Source organism: Myotis myotis, unplaced genomic scaffold, assembly GCF_014108235.1.
Source record: "Myotis myotis isolate mMyoMyo1 unplaced genomic scaffold, mMyoMyo1.p scaffold_m19_p_8, whole genome shotgun sequence".
NCBI classification, from domain to species: domain Eukaryota; kingdom Metazoa; phylum Chordata; class Mammalia; order Chiroptera; family Vespertilionidae; genus Myotis; species Myotis myotis.
Window position 1 is genome coordinate 36,322,108 of NW_023416390.1, and position 16,545 is coordinate 36,338,652.

Sequence of the window (16,545 nt, forward strand, 5' to 3'; positions counted from 1 at the left end):
GTGGTGATCTTTCCTGGTAGGATGACAAGGCTTCATCCTGCAGGGGCCCCACATGGCCCTGCATGCATTTTCGTGCTATGGCCTCTGTTTCCTTTCCCACACAATCTGGGAAGGATCAGGAGAGTATCCTGAGTTCCATCATGCCCCTCGGATCCCCACTGAGCAGCAGCAAAACCCTGCTGCCCCTGAAAGTCATGATCAGTCACTCCACCCAGCAGAGCAACCCTGATTTGCCTGATGCCTCTGGTGTGAGGCAAACATCCAGGGGAACAGGGTCTGTCCTTGATGTAAGCATCCTGCCTGGAAATGAAGACCTCTGATCCAGCAGAGACCAAAGTTGAGGGAACAGGAAGCTGACACTTTGTGAGGCATGAGTAGTTGTGAAAAGGACCTCCCTCTCCCCAGCCCTTTTGCTCCTGAACTTGTGACAGGAACAATGCCATCCATTGGTCCCTGACTCAAATCATACACCACCACACCCAGCCCCTCTAGTAGCCCCCATCGCTGAGAGCCACAGCCCCAGTCATAACCTGACTCCTACAACCTTAATAGAAGACTTGCCAGCTCTCATTTACTCCCCCCAAACTCCTCATAGCTCATCACCATTTCATCAACCCCATGGGGTCTACTGCCATCTTCTCCATTTGGCAAGTGCTCTAGTGGCTCCATCTGCAACTTTGGGAGTTGAGCAACTGTCCAGCTTGAAGGTCAGGAGCAAAAACCTGAGACAGGTTGTTACTCTGTGTGATGCAGCCGAACCTGCCCATTGGCACTTTTGATAGTATATCCCCCTAACCTGATGACCTGGCTCTGGGTGACGGGTACAATGGTGACAGAGTTCAGCCTGGTTGTAGGACATCTGTGGGTCACATCAACTTTTTATCCCATCAGCTCTGTTCTGAGAATCATCCAATGTAGCTCCCAATTATCCCCACACCTCTGTCCAAGGAACAACACAGCCCCTCCTGAATGCCACTTCTCCTGTAAGCCCTTGCCTCCACATCTACCTCCTAGCAGGAGGCCAGGGACCCACTCTCCTCCTGGACCCTGCCACTTGAATGGGAGTGCATGGATCACATGCATTAGGGAGGGCTGGGGTGATTTGATCGCCAAAAGGCTGGAGTATGAAAATTCCTGTGAGAAAAACTCCAGCCTCTGGCATTCCAGACTTCCATGTTCCTCTCCCCTGGTTAGGTCAGGAAGGGTGCGGGAACTGCAGCCACCCAGACCTTTATCAGCAGGACAGGGACAGGGTAGAGACAACTTCTGTGAGCTTCACAATTCATAAGGTGCCTTGATAGCCAGGCACTAATATTTAAAAATAGGTCTATTTCCTCCAAGACTGGTTTGTGTGGCCCCCTTATATAAATGCAGGGTGAAAGGGACCCCACCCCAGGGGCAGAGGAGGTAACAGTTCCTCTGGACCAACAAGACTGCCACCACTCCACCTGTCCTATGTGCAGAACTGGCCACTAGGAGATGCCCAGGGCCCTCCAGGAGAGAAGGATAAGACCCAGCCCCCACCCCTAACTCCAGGGAACCAGGAGGGCAAGAAGTTCCTGATGTTCACTTACCCTAAAGGCTCAGGTGACTTACATACCTGCCTGAGGGTAATTGGGGCAGGCTAGTGCAGGTGCCCATGTGCAGTCCTAATGATCTAGCCCCAGCCTCACTGGCCTGGGTGTGGAGCTCAGAGAAGCTGGTCAACTGGAGTGCCTCCTAAAACACTGCCCTCATACTGTGGGACCACTGCCACCTAGGTGGTGCTGGACCACTGAAGACAGCAAGGACTGATCAACCCCAGTCCTCTCCCTATTGAGTCTTTGGCTCAGGACCCACCCCTTCTCCAGGTGACTGCAGGAACACTGGGCTTCTAGTGAGTTTGTGGTGGGTGGCCCCAAGAGAGAGGCTGGGACCCCGAGATAAGATGGCACATGCCTCAATGCATGTGCTCTGTATCAGTGAACACACATCTTCCCTTTCAGCCGCCGTTCCCACCCCTGGGGGAGGAGGGCAGGCAGGATGGCATGGTTACCAGTGGGGACACTGAGTCCAGAAGGATTCAACACTACTCAGAGATGACACTGAAGTCAAGTACAGTGTCTCAGTCCAGCCTCACACCTTGCCACATGGCAACTGAGCAGGAGAACGAGGTGTGCAGGGTTCTGGGTGTTCTCCAGGCCAAAAAGCCCCATCCCCCCCCCCCCCCCCAAGGCCCAGAGTTCTTATGCAATGCTGACAGCACCATCTTGGTGGTCCCTCTCATCCCATGGCTTCAAGGTACATGTGACACCCTCTCATCGGGCATCCTTCCTAATCTGCAGCTGTCCCCTCTGGGCCCAGGGTGCCCAGGACTGGGCAGGTAGGGTGGGAGCAGGTCTGGTTACTGCCCCAGCACTCACCCACTAAACAACCTGGCCTACCGGGCCCTGCAGGCTGTTAGGCAGCACTGTCCAACAGAACTTTCTTCCATGATGGAATACCCTCTGTCCAGTGTGATTGCCACTAGCCACACACTGCACTCCAAACACAGGGAGACCTTGGAACAGCTGGGGCAACTGAGGAGCTGAACCTTCATAGCTAGTGGCCACCTGAACTGGCAGTACAGTTTTAAGGCCCCTGAGCTTCGCCTCACCCTACATGTCCCAGAACAGGGCTACTGGTCTCGCCAGTGAGTTGGGGGGAATATAAGAATCACTCCCTCAGCCCCCAATAGATGAATAACATTGAGTTCCAGACGCTGCATTTCTCGGCTTCACAGAGGCAGCCCTGTTCCAGGTGTCTCAGCAGCCACAGCCCCAGGAACCTGGCCGGCAGAGTCCCTGAGGGAGCGCGCCTCCTGTGGTCTCCTGGACGTGGAAGCCCACAGGGCAGGGAGGCCACTTCGCCGCCTGTCACACCCTGGCCCCTGTGCACTCCGGTCCTCCAAGCACAACGCCCTTGGGCCGCCAGCTCCGGCTCACTACCCCATCCCCAACCCCGTGCACTGTGCCAGGCCATCTGCGCACAGAGCCCCACTCCCCATCCCGCCCCCAGCACAGCTCCTCAGCTCCGCGCAAAGCATCGGGCTCCCAGTACCCTCGGCGCACAGCGCCCACGGTATCCCACACACCGCGCCCGGGCCACCTGTGCACAGCGCACAGCGCCCAGGACACCCGTGAGTAGCGCCTCCCGCTCGCCATTCTCCGCCCTATACACAGCGCGCCCGGCCACCCGGTCCCCCGCTCACAGCGTCCCCGGCTACCCGGTCCCCCGCGCACAGCGCCCCCGGCGGCGGCCAAGCGGAGCCAGAGCGGGGCGGCGCACGGCGCGGGGCCGGGCCGGGCGGCTCCCAGCGCGACTTCCTGTTGTGCCTGCGCCCGGCCGCCGCCGCCGCTGCCGCCCGGCACCCCTCGCCGGCTCCCCGCGGCCAGGCGCGAAGCCGCCCATGGATTTCACTTAGGGTGGCGGCATGGCGGCGCAGTGCTGCTGCCGCAAGGCGCCCGGCGCCGAGGCCGCGCCCGCCCGCCCGCCGCCGGAGCCGCCGCCCGCCCTGGACGTGGCCTCGGCCTCCAGCGCGCAGCTCTTCCGCCTCCGCCACCTGCAGCTGGGCCTGGAGCTGCGGCCCGAGGCGCGCGAGCTGGCCGGCTGCCTGGTGCTCGAGCTGTGCGCGCTGCGGCCCGCGCCCCGCGCGCTCGTGCTCGACACGCACCCGGCCCTGCGCCTGCACTCGGCCGCCTTCCGCCGTGCCCCCAACGCCACCACCGCCGCCGAGCCGCCCTGCGCCTTTGCTTTCGCCACCCCCGGACCCGGGTCCACGCCCCCGCCCCCGCTGCCCGCCTTCCCCGAGGGTCCCGGAGCCGAGCCCTCCTGTTGCCCGCTGGCCTTCAGGGTGGACCCATTCACCGACTATGGTTCCTCGCTCACCGTCACGCTGCCGCCTGAGCTGCAGGCGCACCAGCCCTTCCAGGTCATCCTGCGCTACACCTCGACCGACGCCCCTGCCGTGAGTCCCGACCGGGTGGGCTCCAGGGCGGTGGGCTGGTCATGGGGACGTCTCCAGGCAGCCTCTTCCCACTCTGCCAGGTTAGGGAACTGAACTTGAGGCTGGGGCACCTGCAGGGAGACAGGGACAGATTGGCCCCAGAGGGGCACTGGCCTCTCATCTGGCACTCCCCAACCTGGTCCTGGAATCCTGTACAGGTGCCTGGAGAGTCCATAGGAGGCTTGGACAGAGTGAGAGCCCAAGTGCTGGCCCAGTAACAGCATGCCACCAAGGGAGGCCTCTCCTTTCAGTTGTGTAGGGACAGGCCCTGCCTAGAGACAGGGCAGCACTTGCCAAGCCATGAATCTGCTGGAGCCTAGCACTGAAGGGCAGACCAGGGGTGTCAGATGTGGAAGGGCCTCCGTGTGACTTGGGCCTTCTGAGGACTTGTGGACACCAGGTCTGTTTTCTGGAGGTGGCATGAGGGGCAGAACTGGTGGAACAGGAGGCTGAGGGCCAGGTTGGCTCTAATGCTTTGGGCCTCCTGAGTGAGGACTGGCAGGATGCTGTAGCGGAGTGGCCCTGTGTATGTCCCCAACAGACACATGTAAGCTCTGCAGGACTTGGGCACAGAGCTCCCACTGCCCCAGAGGCTCTGCCAGAAAAGCTAGATGGCCCTGGGCTCCCATGTGGACAGCACACATGTGATACCACCCCCCTCCACACACACACACACACCATGTATACAGCTTTGGAAGGCCCCAGGAGGTTCCGTCTGTTACTGCCCATGGCGTGCATAGGGACAGGATGATGGACAGGTGGTGTTCAGGCATTAGGCCAGTAGCCACCAAGGTGACATCTGGACAGAAAGGTCCTGGACCAGACACATAACTTTGGGCTTCCTGCATGATTCCCAGAGCACGTAGTAGGCCCTGCCACCTCCCCTCCTTCCCTGAGCTCTCTCAGGTGTGCTGGCCACTGGTGGCTGGGATGGCCCCTGCGGCATGCTGGGATGGCCCCTGTGGCATGCTGGGGTGGTCTGGGGCTCAGACAGATATGCCTCCCAGCACAGCAGTGAGAACTAGAGGGATGTGCTCCTCTCTAACCTTGTTATATGAACTTAGAGCCCGTGTGTCTGGTTCACCCAAGACCGTGGCCAGCTGAGTAGTGGAATCGGCCTTCAACAGCCCAGTGGGGATGGAGTTAGGCCAGCAAGGGTGGCTGTTGTCCCTGGGCTTTCTATGGCTTGCTGTGGGGCCCTTGGGTGCTCAGATAGGGAGGGGCAGCTTGGCCCCCAGTCTGTGCACCTCTGGGGCTGTGGGCTGGAGCACAGGGACCTGGCCCATGAACTGGTCTACTTGTGGAGGACAGAGTTTTGATGTCTGTCCTCAATTCCCACCATCATGTGTGAATGCCCCAGGGCTCAGAGCCTGTCCTTGTGCCAAGTTAATATGCAGCTCCCTGGGAGGCAGTTTGGGGTGCAGACTCTGGGGCCCATGCTCCTTGTACCCCATTCCTGAACCCCACCCACCAGCAAGAAGGACTCTCTTCCTGCCCTGTGGTGTCTGGAGCCCTTGGACCTGCTCCTTCTCCAGCCAATCAGCACCTACACCTCAGCTCCTTGGCCCTGTGCACCCTAGGAGTTTGTGGCCCCCTCTGAGGTGGGGTCCTGCCTACCTGGGTGTCTGCTCCAGCCCCTGACTTCCAGGGAGGACTGTGGACCCCATTGGTCTCTGAGGCTGAGGAGTGAGCAGTGCCCACTGGGCTGAGAGGTGGATGTGGGCAGTGGGGACAGGGGGTCTGAGCTGGGTAGAGCCCAAGGAGGGCTACAGGGGAGGTGAGGGAAGGGGTCCGTGAGAGGTGGTGGTGGTAGGGTTAAAGGGAGTTTGGGGGACTAATGGAGGGTGGACAGAGGGCTGCCTGCAGTATGTTCCACTGGAGGGCATCTCCTTAATGCAAATTCCTGGGTCCCAGTTGGGAATCTTCTGGGGCGGAGCCCAGGAGTCTGCATGTTTTAACAGGCTCTCAAGACAGGGCTCCTGAACCAATGGGGCAGCCATGGGGGTTCAGCAAGTTACTGCTGCGGGCTCTCTTTGGTGAGGGGACAGAGACACAGCAGCTAAAGGGAGATTTGAAGAAGTCTGTGAGCATTTGGCAGGGGTCTGCAGGGGAGACAGCCTCTCACAGGCTGCTGTGGGATCTGTCCATAGTGCTCCAGGCACAGGCCCCCGTGGCCCTGTCCATGGCCACTTCTGTCCTGCCTGTCCTCTTTGAGTGCCTGGCCTCAGCTTACGGCCCACCGTCCCCTGGTCTGGAGCTTATCTTCCTTGTGGGGGTTCCTTCCCGGCGAGGCTGATCCCATTCTCAGGGGCGACCCCAAGCTTGTAGTGCTTGCTCGTGTGGGGATCATCAGGAAGCTCTCGTTCCCCGTTTCCATGTCCTGACTCCCTTTCTGGGCCGAGACCAGATTTGTTGCCGGCTAGCCTGTGAGAATTTGGACTCGGGTGTTCTGACTGTGCCTTGGTTTCCCTTTGGAGGCTGGGGTGAGGGGCACAGGCTGGCTTCTGGATGCATGCCCCCCTGCCTGGTAATGACTGGGAGTGGCTGTTGGCCCTGGGTGAGCCTGGTTAGGCCACCCACTGCCTCCCAGCCCCCTGGGTCCTTCCTCTAGAGGCTCTGGGCCTAGAAGCCTGAGCAGGACAGCAGGTTTGGGCCCACTGTGGTGGGGAGGGTGTCCGCTGATGCCCTGCCTGTCGCCTGTCTGCAGATCTGGTGGCTGGACCCCGAGCTGACCTACGGCAGTGCCAAGCCCTTCGTCTTCACCCAAGGCCACTCTGTCTGCAACCGTTCCTTCTTCCCCTGCTTTGACACACCCGCTGTCAAGTGTACCTACTCAGCCGTAGTCAAGGTCAACACCTACCCACCTGGCCTTCTCACTCCACCCAGGCCAAGCGGGATCACCTTCCTAGAAGGACCCCACCCTCCTCACTGGGGGGAGGGGGGTGGGGAGGAAGGGTTACTCTTCAGAGAGAGGGCTATTTGATGATTGGGGCCCTGGCCCTGGAATGAGCAAAGGACCCTGAGAAGGAGGCTCAAATGGAGTTGCAGGTCCCCTGGTAGGGGCCAGGGCTCCTGGGCCTGAGGGTGGCAGCCCCCACCCAGGGGGGCAAGAGGTTTGCAGACCAGGAGCTTAGCATGGGGGTTCTCTTATGGAGTGATGGGCTCCCTGACAGGTGTGGGGCTCTCTGACCCAGTTTGTGGGTACCCTGACAGAGGGCATGGGGTCCCCCATTAAGAACACTGGGCTCCCTAACCTCAGTTGCGGTGTGCCCTGTTGAGGGATTGTGGGGTTCCTACATGAATATGGGTTTTTCCTACCTGGGTTGTAGGATTTTCTACTGGGGACTTGGGGTGCCTGATCTGAGTTGTAGGTGCCCTGATGGGTGGGGCCTCCCATGTGCAGGCCCCGTCGGGGGTGCAGGTGTTGATGAGTGCCACAAAGAGCACCTACGTGGAGGAGGAGGGCGTCTACCACTTCCACATGGAGCACCCCGTCCCCGCCTACCTCGTGGCCCTGGTGGCCGGGGACCTGCAGCCGGCAGACATTGGGCCCAGGTAGAGTCTCTGAGTCTTGCTTCCTGCAGCAGCTGCTGCTGCTACCTGAGTCCCTGGCCTTGGGGAGGTCCCACACTGTGGAGACCAGCTCTGCTTTGTTGCCATGGCCTTGGGCCATTCCTGCCAGGCTCCACTCACCCCACATACCCCCAGACCTGGCAGCCTGGCCCCTGACCACCGGGCATCCTTCTTAAGCCCACACAGGTTCCTTCTACTTAGAGATAAAAGGAACCAAGCAGCCCCTCCATGTTTGGCTTGGCCCCTACCACAAGAGGGCCTGCATGGTGGCCATCCAGTGAGGCAAGGGGTGAGGGTGGGCAGGAGCGGGCTGGACAAGACATGGGTGGTACTTGAGCCCAGAAGCAGAGGGAGGGGCTGGTGGGGTGAGCAGGGCAGAGTGAGCCTCAGCCCATGCTCTCCCTGCTGTGATAGGAGCCGTGTGTGGGCCGAACCGTGCCTCCTGTCCATGGCCACCAGCAAGCTGTCAGGCGTGGTGGAGCAGTGGCTGAGTGCGGCCGAGCGGCTGTATGGGCCGTATATGTGGGGCAGGTATGTCCTGGAGCACCTGGGAGCCCTGGCACGCCACAAGAGGGGTCAGAGGGCAAATCCACATCCTACCCAGGAGCAACTGGGGAGGGGGGGCCTTGTCTGACCTTCTGGAAAGGAAGTGACACTCACCACCCAGATCCCCAACCCTCTCACGGTCACCGGCCTACCCTCCCTCCTGGGGCAGGTACGACATCGTCTTCCTTCCCCCCTCCTTCCCCATCGTGGCCATGGAGAACCCCTGCCTCACCTTTGTCATCTCCTCCATCCTGGAGTGTGACGAGTTCCTGGTCATTGATGTCATCCACGAGGTGGCCCACAGCTGGTTTGGCAATGCCGTTACCAATGCCACGTGGGAAGAGATGTGGCTGAGCGAAGGCCTGGCCACCTATGCCCAGCGCCGCATCACCACCGAGACCTATGGTACTGCCTGCAGCCAGCCCAGGGGCAGGGGACGGGAGGTGAGGGCACTGCTCTGGACTTGCGCTGGCTGGCACCACCAGGGCTGTCCCAGGCACTGCAGCCCAGCCCAGCCTCCAGGGTGCAGGCCCCTGCGACGGTGTGTCCAGGGAGGTGGCCTTGGGTCAGCTCCACAAGGCTCAGGGCGGGGACAGCCTCACACCTGCTCTGTGCTCAGGCCTGCCCCCTCTCCTCCCGCCTCCCCTGCCTCTGTGACCATCAGGTGCTGCTTTCACCTGTCTGGAGACGGCCTTCCGCCTGGATGCCCTGCATAGGCAGATGAAACTCCTTGGAGAGGATAGCCCAGTCAGCAAGCTGCAAGTCAAGCTGGAGCCAGGTACACACTCCCTCCAGGCCCTACTCCAGGCTCTGCAGATGTCACCCCACAGCCTTCTCTCCCGCCCTATGCTTGCTCTAGCCCCACCATGGCTGAGTCCCTGCAAATGCCAAGCCAGGGGACCCCAACCCCAAGAACGCCTCCCGAGGCTCCCTCAGCCTATCACCGCCTTTCATGGGCTCTGAGCACTTGTCACCATGGTGGGTGGGCCCTCCCCCTACCAGGGCCTCTGGACTCATGTGGAACAGTGGCCCTTGGCCCTTCTTGCTCCACTCACCTGACCACCTCTGCCTGTTCCCCGGAACATAGAGGGGGGGCATGACCTAGCGCCAGTGTTGTTTCAGGGGTGAACCCCAGCCACCTGATGAACCTGTTCACCTACGAGAAGGGCTACTGCTTCGTCTACTACCTGTCCCAGCTTTGTGGGGACCCCCAGCGCTTTGACGACTTCCTTCGAGTGAGCAGCCCCGTCCTGGACAGGTCCTGTCCCTCCTGCCCCTGTCCCTGCCCAGTCCCCAGGCCTGCTGAGCTCTGTCCCACCCTCACAGGCCTACGTGGAGAAGTACAAGTTCACCAGTGTGGTGGCCCAGGACCTTCTGGACTCCTTTCTGAGCTTCTTCCCAGAGCTGAAGGAGCAGAGTGTGGACTCCCGGGCAGGTGAGGCCAGCACGAGGGGAGTGCTGGTGTGAGGGGGGTGGGGGACCGCACCTGCACAGGATGCCACTTCTTCCTGGAGAAAGTCCCACAGGTTCATCCATCCTTCCTTCCGACATCCTCCCTGGACAGTGTGAGCCTCAGGCTGGGAGGCCAGGGTGTGCTTCCCAGCCTGGTAGAGCCCAGGGAGCTTCCAGGAAGAGGTGGCACTTGGGCCAAGCCAACCTGTTTAGGCAGTCACAGAAGGGGGGCCATGAAAACGGTGTGTGCAAAGGGCCTGGGCAGGGTTGGCAGGGTGGAGGGAGGTTTGCCTCAGAGCTCGCTGAAGCCCACTGGCCTGCTTGACACCCATGAGGGTATCCCTGGGGGTATGAGAGCTTAGAGATGAAAGGAGGGGTCTGAGGTATAGGAGAGGCCAAGATTTGCTGAAGGGCAGTGAGGTGTGGCTGGGCATTCTGGGTGGGGTGGACCTGTTTGGGAAGGTTTGTTAAGTGTACCAAGGGCTTTTGGAGGGGGGGGGGGGGGCAGAGCCTGCCCCCACAGCTGCCAGTACTAGGGCTTTAAAGCAGGAATGTCGCTTTATCAGCATGGTACACAGACCGCTACCCCTCAGTGCTGAGGTTGGGTTTTAAGTGCCCCATTGTCTTGTGTCTAGGAGAAGCAGGGGGGACTGGAGTCCCTTACTCATCAACTGGAGCCTCTGGCCTCCCTGTGCCCCCTTGACAGAAGCCAGTCTGGTGCCTTGAAGTGGCAGGTGCTAGTGCTGACTCCAGCCTCCCCACACTGTCCCTGCCTTGGGGGCTTCTGGGCTCTGGAACAGTCATGCCTAGGGATACCCCCATGGTCTGGGGACTCCTGGGCAGGCCTTGGATGGCCCCTCCCAGCCCAGTGGGGACCCCAGGATCACACCTCCCTGCAGGGCTGGAGTTTGAGCGCTGGCTCAATGCCACGGGGCCGCCGCTGGCCGAGCCAGACCTGTCTCAGGGATCCAGCCTAACCCGGCCCGTGGAGGCCCTCTTCCGACTGTGGACCGCAGAGCCCCTGGAGCAGGCAGCTGCCTCAGCCAGCGCCATCGACATCTCCAAGTGGAGGACCTTCCAGACGGCACTCTTCCTGGACAGGCTGCTGGATGGTTCCCCGCTGCCCCAGGGTGGGTCCTGGAGCTGCTAGGGTGGCTGGGGGTGGGTGTGCCTGCCAGCCTTGACCTGCCCTTGGCCCCGCAGAGGTGGTGATGAGCCTGTCCAAGTGCTACTCCTCCCTGCTGGACTCCATGAACGCTGAGATCCGCATCCGCTGGCTGCAGATCGTAGTCCGAAATGACTACTACCCTGACCTCCACCGGGTCCGGCGCTTCCTCGAGAGCCAGGTGTGGTCACCTGCATGGGCCCCTGCCTCTCCTACCCTCACCGCCTCACCTGACCCTCCAGTCTGGCTGCTCAGGCTGGACATCCCAGAGAATGGGGTGGGGAAGACTTGGCATCTGGGTTGGCAGTGGGGTGGGTACCAGATGGGAAGAGTCCAGACCCCCCCCCGTCCCAGTCCTTGGGAGGCTGTGTCTGGAGGGGACACGCTGGGAGCAGTCTGGAGGTCTAGGCCCACTTAGCCCTGGCCTATGGGCATTTGAGCTCCTAGCCTGGGCACCAGGGGCATCTGAGCTTCTCAGAAGCCTAATGGTTCCAGGCCTACAGGGGCCTTGCTGCCCTGTCCCATCAGTGCCCCCAGCCCAAGCTCCCTCTGCAGAAGGCTTGTAATGGGGGTGAGAGGCTAACAGGGGCCCTCCCTTTGGCACTGAGAGTCTGGGCCCAGGGCAGGTGGGCTGCAGGAGGGGCAGGAGAGCAGCCAGTGTGACCCATGTCCCCCCACCCAGATGTCCCGCATGTACACCATCCCGTTGTATGAGGACCTCTGCACTGGTGCCCTCAAGTCCTTTGCGCTGGAAGTCTTCTACCAGACACAGGGCCGGCTGCACCCCAACCTGCGCAGGACCATCCAGCAGATCCTGACCCAGGGCCTGGGTCCCAGCGCAGAGCCCAGTGCAGAGCAGGGTGGTGCTGGAGCAGAAGCCGAGGGGGACGTGGACACGCCTGCCCTGCTGCTCGGGGACGAGGCCCCCAGCAGCGCCATTGCTCTCAGGGACGTCAACGTGTCTGCCTAGCCCAGACCTCCCAGACACCACAATTGTGCCTTCTGTGGCCCAGGCCTGCCATGACTGCACATCGGCTCTGGCCACGAGCTCTGCCTGGGCCCACACATGCCCCTCCTGTGGCTTCTCCCAGGGACTTCCTCGTGGCCAGCCGAGGCCCGTGGACATGGTCCCCCCAGCTCTCTTGCACTGCAGGCCCCAGAGCAGCCAGCACACGCCACATCCTTCTGTCTCAACACTGACTGCCGGGCTCTGCCCCTGGGGTGACGGCCCCACAGTCCCATAGCGACCACCACACTGTGCCTTATGTCTGCTGGGAGGCCTGAGCTGCGCTGTCCCCACAGCATGCCTCCTGCAGAGCCCTACACCCCGAACCTGGGGTGAGCAGCCTCAGTTGGCCCCTGGCAGAGGGTCGAGGATGCAGACACGCCCTCAGTGTGGGGGCAGGGGACACTGAGGAGAGAATGGACATCCCTGGGGAAGGGCCCCTGGAAAGCCTTAGCCCCTCAGGGAACAGGGGGCCCTGGGCCCCAGGGGATGTGGGACAGGATGTCTATCTTGTGGCTGCTGGGCTAGTGTAACTGTGCCCGGAGGGAAGGTAGCGGGTGGTGCTGGTGCTCTTTTTAGGCCCACCGTGCTGGGAGAGGCCTGGGGACCCCACGCTCCGAGCTGGGCCACCCAGAAGACCTCTGTGACAGGGTCGCCGTGATATCCCATTAAACCTCCACTCTGAAAACGACCTCCCAGCGTATTCACCCCGGCCTTTGTCCTTTGCATCTGCCTGAGTGCTCTGAGGCGAGGTCAGGAGCTGGTCGAAGCCCATCCTCAGATACATAGGCCCCTAGCCAGAGGCAGGAGGATGCTGGATGGGGCTGAGGGTCTTCCTCTGCACTCCAGCCACTCCCGGCCATCTGACTCTGCCCTGCAGCCTCTGGGCTCTAAGGGCCAGCCTTCCCTGCTCCTAGACCAGGCCTCGGGGCGCCCCATTCGACCCTCAGACACCAAAACAAAGGTAGGCCACTTGTCACCACCCTTTGGGCCTTTCTCAGCGGTGGTTCCCCACCCCAAAGGAGTAAAAGGGAGAGGTGAGTGGTGGGGTGTTTCCTCAGAGGAGCGAGACAGGGTGGGGGCAGGGCTGTGACGGCCACTAGAGTAGGTCCTGAAGAGGCTGTGGTACAGAGGGGGATCAGAAGAGGCACTAAGGTTGGGGACTCCCACTCAGGCCGTCACCAAAAGAACGGCTGAGCTGTGGGCTGTGGCCATGATGCAGCCACTGAGTTTATAGGGTGGCGGCTGGGCTCAGGCCAACAGAGCAGCAGTGCTATCTGGTTACAGGTCTCATGTCAGGATTACATGCTCTGGTCCAAAGTGACATGTTACCCAACCCACTGGCCAGATTCAGGCCCAGAGCTTCCTTTTCACAAGGGGCCAGGACATGGGACGGGAAATGGCAGGCCAGCAACCCTGGTGTCACCACATCCAGCCCCCAGGTCACCAGATGTCCCATTGACTTTTCCCTGCGCTTCAGACCCCCCTCCCCTGGAGGTGCCCCCCAACCCAGTCGTGACACAAGCCCATACCAGTAGTCTCCAGGAATGGGGGTCCATGTACCAGCCTTGCACCAGGGCCGGGTGGGACTTCACTCAACCCAAGGACATTCACCCTCCCTACAGGGAACAGAGACCAGGCCACTGCAACAACATCCTGGGGGAGGAGGACAAGGTGCCTAGCAGCCCCTGTCCTGCCAGGCAGGTGCTGCAAGGGACCCTGTCCCAGGAATGGGCAGCTCTGGGGCCTTGGCTCCACCCTCAGGGATCCATCCTCATCCTGTCTTCTTGGCCTCTGAACATGGCTCTGGCCAAGAAGCCCTCCTTGGGGGTTGCACTGCTCAGCCTCTCCCCTGCCAAGGCTGTGTGCAAGTCTCTAGTCCCAAACTTTCAGTCCTGGCTCTGAGTTTCTTTGGCAGTTCAGTTCTCACAAAGTGGTGGCCTCAACATGCGCTTGGTTCCAGTCCTATGGGCCTGCAGCCCTCCTGGATGGTCACTGCTGAGAGGGGCCCACCCTGACAGCCTCTATGGACTTTGGACAGCTCAGAAGCAGCTCTCAGCTGTCATAACAGAAGTAACCACACCCATATCCTTGATGTTGTCCTGGACCTTGATCTGCCCTCTGGGGCCAGCAGGGTGCTCTTAGCCCGGGGGTCCCTGCATCCCTAGCTTTTCTCAGTTCCTTTCCTCCCAGCTTACAAACCCAGAATACTTTTCCAACCATCTTTTCTTAGTAGTATCTTCCCCAATGCAGCCTGTGACCAACACGTGCTAATGTTTCCCAACCTCTTCACCAGACCAAGTTATTCAGGACGTCATCGGTCTCATGAGCCATCACAGCTGTTTTCCCACAAGTTCCTCGGCTGCAGCATTCCTGCTTTCAGTAATGGGCCCCAGCCAGCCCCCAAGCCGGCAGCACACATCCTGAGTATTAGAGTAGCACCCTCGCCAAGGGGTTGCTTTCCATACCACGCAGGCTAAAGTACACTCCAGCAACAGACAACTCTGAGATACCAAGATTTCAGCCTCCCGGGTTTATTTCTCACTTGTGCTACTTGTTCACTTCAGGCCAGCAGTGGGGTGGGGGCTTCCTGGCACTGGGTCCTCAGGGAACCAGACTGAGGGATGATGGTACATCTCAAACATTCCAAGCACCTAACCACAGATAAACAAGGGGCTCACACTGGTGATTGGACACGTGGGGACCATGCACCCCTTCTGTTCACACTGGCCTCATGCAACCACTCCCACCTCATATATTGCGGGACAGAATTGAGTACTGAGGCAGCAGGAGGGTGGTGTCGATGGAGCTGGGGGAGGGTCTGAATATCAGATCTGCTGGGGCCCAGGGAGGTGGGACCTAGGCCAGATGGCTTCCATGAGGCAGGATGGAGAGTTGAAGCCTGAGGAAGGGTGAGGGAGATGCAATTTGCATGTAGAGCCTGCACTGCCCGCAGCCTCTCGGGGTCCGAGGGTCCAGATAAGGTTTCCTGTGTCCCACAGGCCATGTCTTGTGCAGTCCAGCCTCATCCCTGGGGTACTTTTCTCCCAACACCACCCCCAACTTTTACTAGTGTAAGTCCCCCTGTTCTAGGTCAGATGCCTTGGGCAGAACTGGAAACTTCCGACCTAAAGATCCGGCTCACGGGAGAAGCAGTGAAGTATTGGAAGGAGAGCCACTCAACACACCAAACCAACAGCTGAGCAGTCAGCCAGTCGAGGAATCAGACGAGGACTTTCCAATCCAAGGCGTTAAAATCTCAGCCACATGCGGGGCTGGAAATAAGCCATGGACAGGGATAGGCATTGGTGAAACAAAGGGCGTGTGAAAGAACCTGCCAGAGACCTTGAAATGTTTTAAGGGACAATTATTAAAAATGAAAAGCCAGTAAATGGTCACAATGAAGACTGGATGCATGGGCTGGAATAGCAAGACAAATGCTAGAGTTAGCAAGGGGGCTCTGAGAAGGGAAAGTATACAGGAAGTTGTCAGAGGATTTACTGAAGACCTGAGAGTCATAGGGAGACAGAAAAATCCACACGGAAAAGTTCAAAATGATCAAGGTGTCCTCACTCAACATGTCCTTCATTCCACACCCAGGTGACTTCTCTGTTGGCCCTCACCCACCCGGATCCCAGCCTCGTTTCCTTAGCCACTGACTTGCCTCCCCTTCCCTCTTACACCTCCACATCCAGGCTGAGACACCTGCAGCAGCCATGCCCCGGGCAACTCACATACCCAAAAGGTATTTTCCTGACACAGACTTGCCTTTATTTAGAAGAATCTGATGTTAGCTCTTAAGGCTATGCATTTTTCCTACTTTCTGTGGACTCTGAGAAAGAAGGGCTCCTGGTCGCTGACTGGGCTCAAATTTAAAACAAACAAACAAACAAAATACGGAGCCTAACGGCCATTTCTAAACTGAGGCCTCTCATGAAAACTGCACTTCAGTGAGCAGCCTGCACTCAACTACCTGCATTTGCACTGAGCTGCCTGCCTGCACCATGCCTGCCATCTGAGCCAGCCCTTGGAATCCTATTTTGACCAAGAGGACTGAGGCTTTCCCAATCCAATCAGAACTGCACAGCAATATCGCATCAGCTTCTTTATTGACCAATCAGAGCAGCTCCATTTTGATCAATTGGAATAGTGCCTTTGGGCCAATTGAATCACAAAAATTTGGAGTCCTCATTTGCTTGAGGATGGAACACTCAGGGACCAGGGACAGGGACCTGTGTTGGTATAAGCCAGCTCCCCTATGGCTCAGAGAGGGCACTTTTTAAAAATATATATATTTTATTGATTTTTTACAGAGAGGAAGGGAGAGGGATAGAGAGTTAGAAACATCAATCGGCTGCCTCCTGCACACCCCCTACTGGGGATGTGCCCGCAACCAAGGTGCATGCCCTTGACCAGAATCGAACCTGGGACCCTTCAGTCCACAGGCCAGCGCTCTATCCACTGAGCCAAACCGGTTAGGGCCACTTTTTTCTTTAAGAGAGAAAGGGAGAAGGAGAAACAGAAACGTAGATGTGAGAGCAGAGCATCAATCACCTACCTCCTGTATGCTCCCCACCCAGAGACCCAGCCCACAACCGGGCATGTGCCCTGACCCGGAATTGAACCAGCAACCTTTCAGTGCATGGGATGACACCCAACCAACTTAGCCACACGGGCCAGGGCCACAGAGGTAACTTAATTTCCACTGAAGATTGAGTTTTCCCCCTGAAACACTAGAGATTTCTCACCAGAGCAGAGCAGACCCACAAGGAGCACGGC

At 59.5% G+C, this 16,545-nt stretch overlaps 1 protein-coding gene across 2 annotated transcripts; it reads left to right on the top strand.

Moving 5' to 3' along the window:
* The first annotated feature begins 3,319 nt into the window (after positions 1 to 3,319).
* RNPEPL1 (arginyl aminopeptidase like 1) lies at positions 3,320 to 15,158 on the top strand. Of its 2 annotated transcripts, XR_004969353.1 has the most exons (12): positions 3,320 to 3,985; positions 6,732 to 6,872; positions 7,428 to 7,579; positions 8,012 to 8,128; positions 8,313 to 8,548; positions 8,808 to 8,921; positions 9,266 to 9,378; positions 9,470 to 9,578; positions 10,495 to 10,725; positions 10,799 to 10,941; positions 11,443 to 12,730; positions 14,860 to 15,158. XR_004969353.1 is itself a non-coding variant. In XM_036319599.1 (11 exons), exons 1-11 carry the CDS (start codon positions 3,452 to 3,454, stop codon positions 11,728 to 11,730), a joined length of 2,178 nt encoding a protein of 725 aa, XP_036175492.1. In that variant the 5' UTR covers positions 3,320 to 3,451; the 3' UTR covers positions 11,731 to 15,158. The 2 variants fall into 2 exon arrangements, 1 of the variants encoding a protein (XP_036175492.1); XM_036319599.1 differs by having other exon boundaries at positions 11,443 to 15,158.
* The last annotated feature ends 1,387 nt before the right edge of the window (positions 15,159 to 16,545 follow it).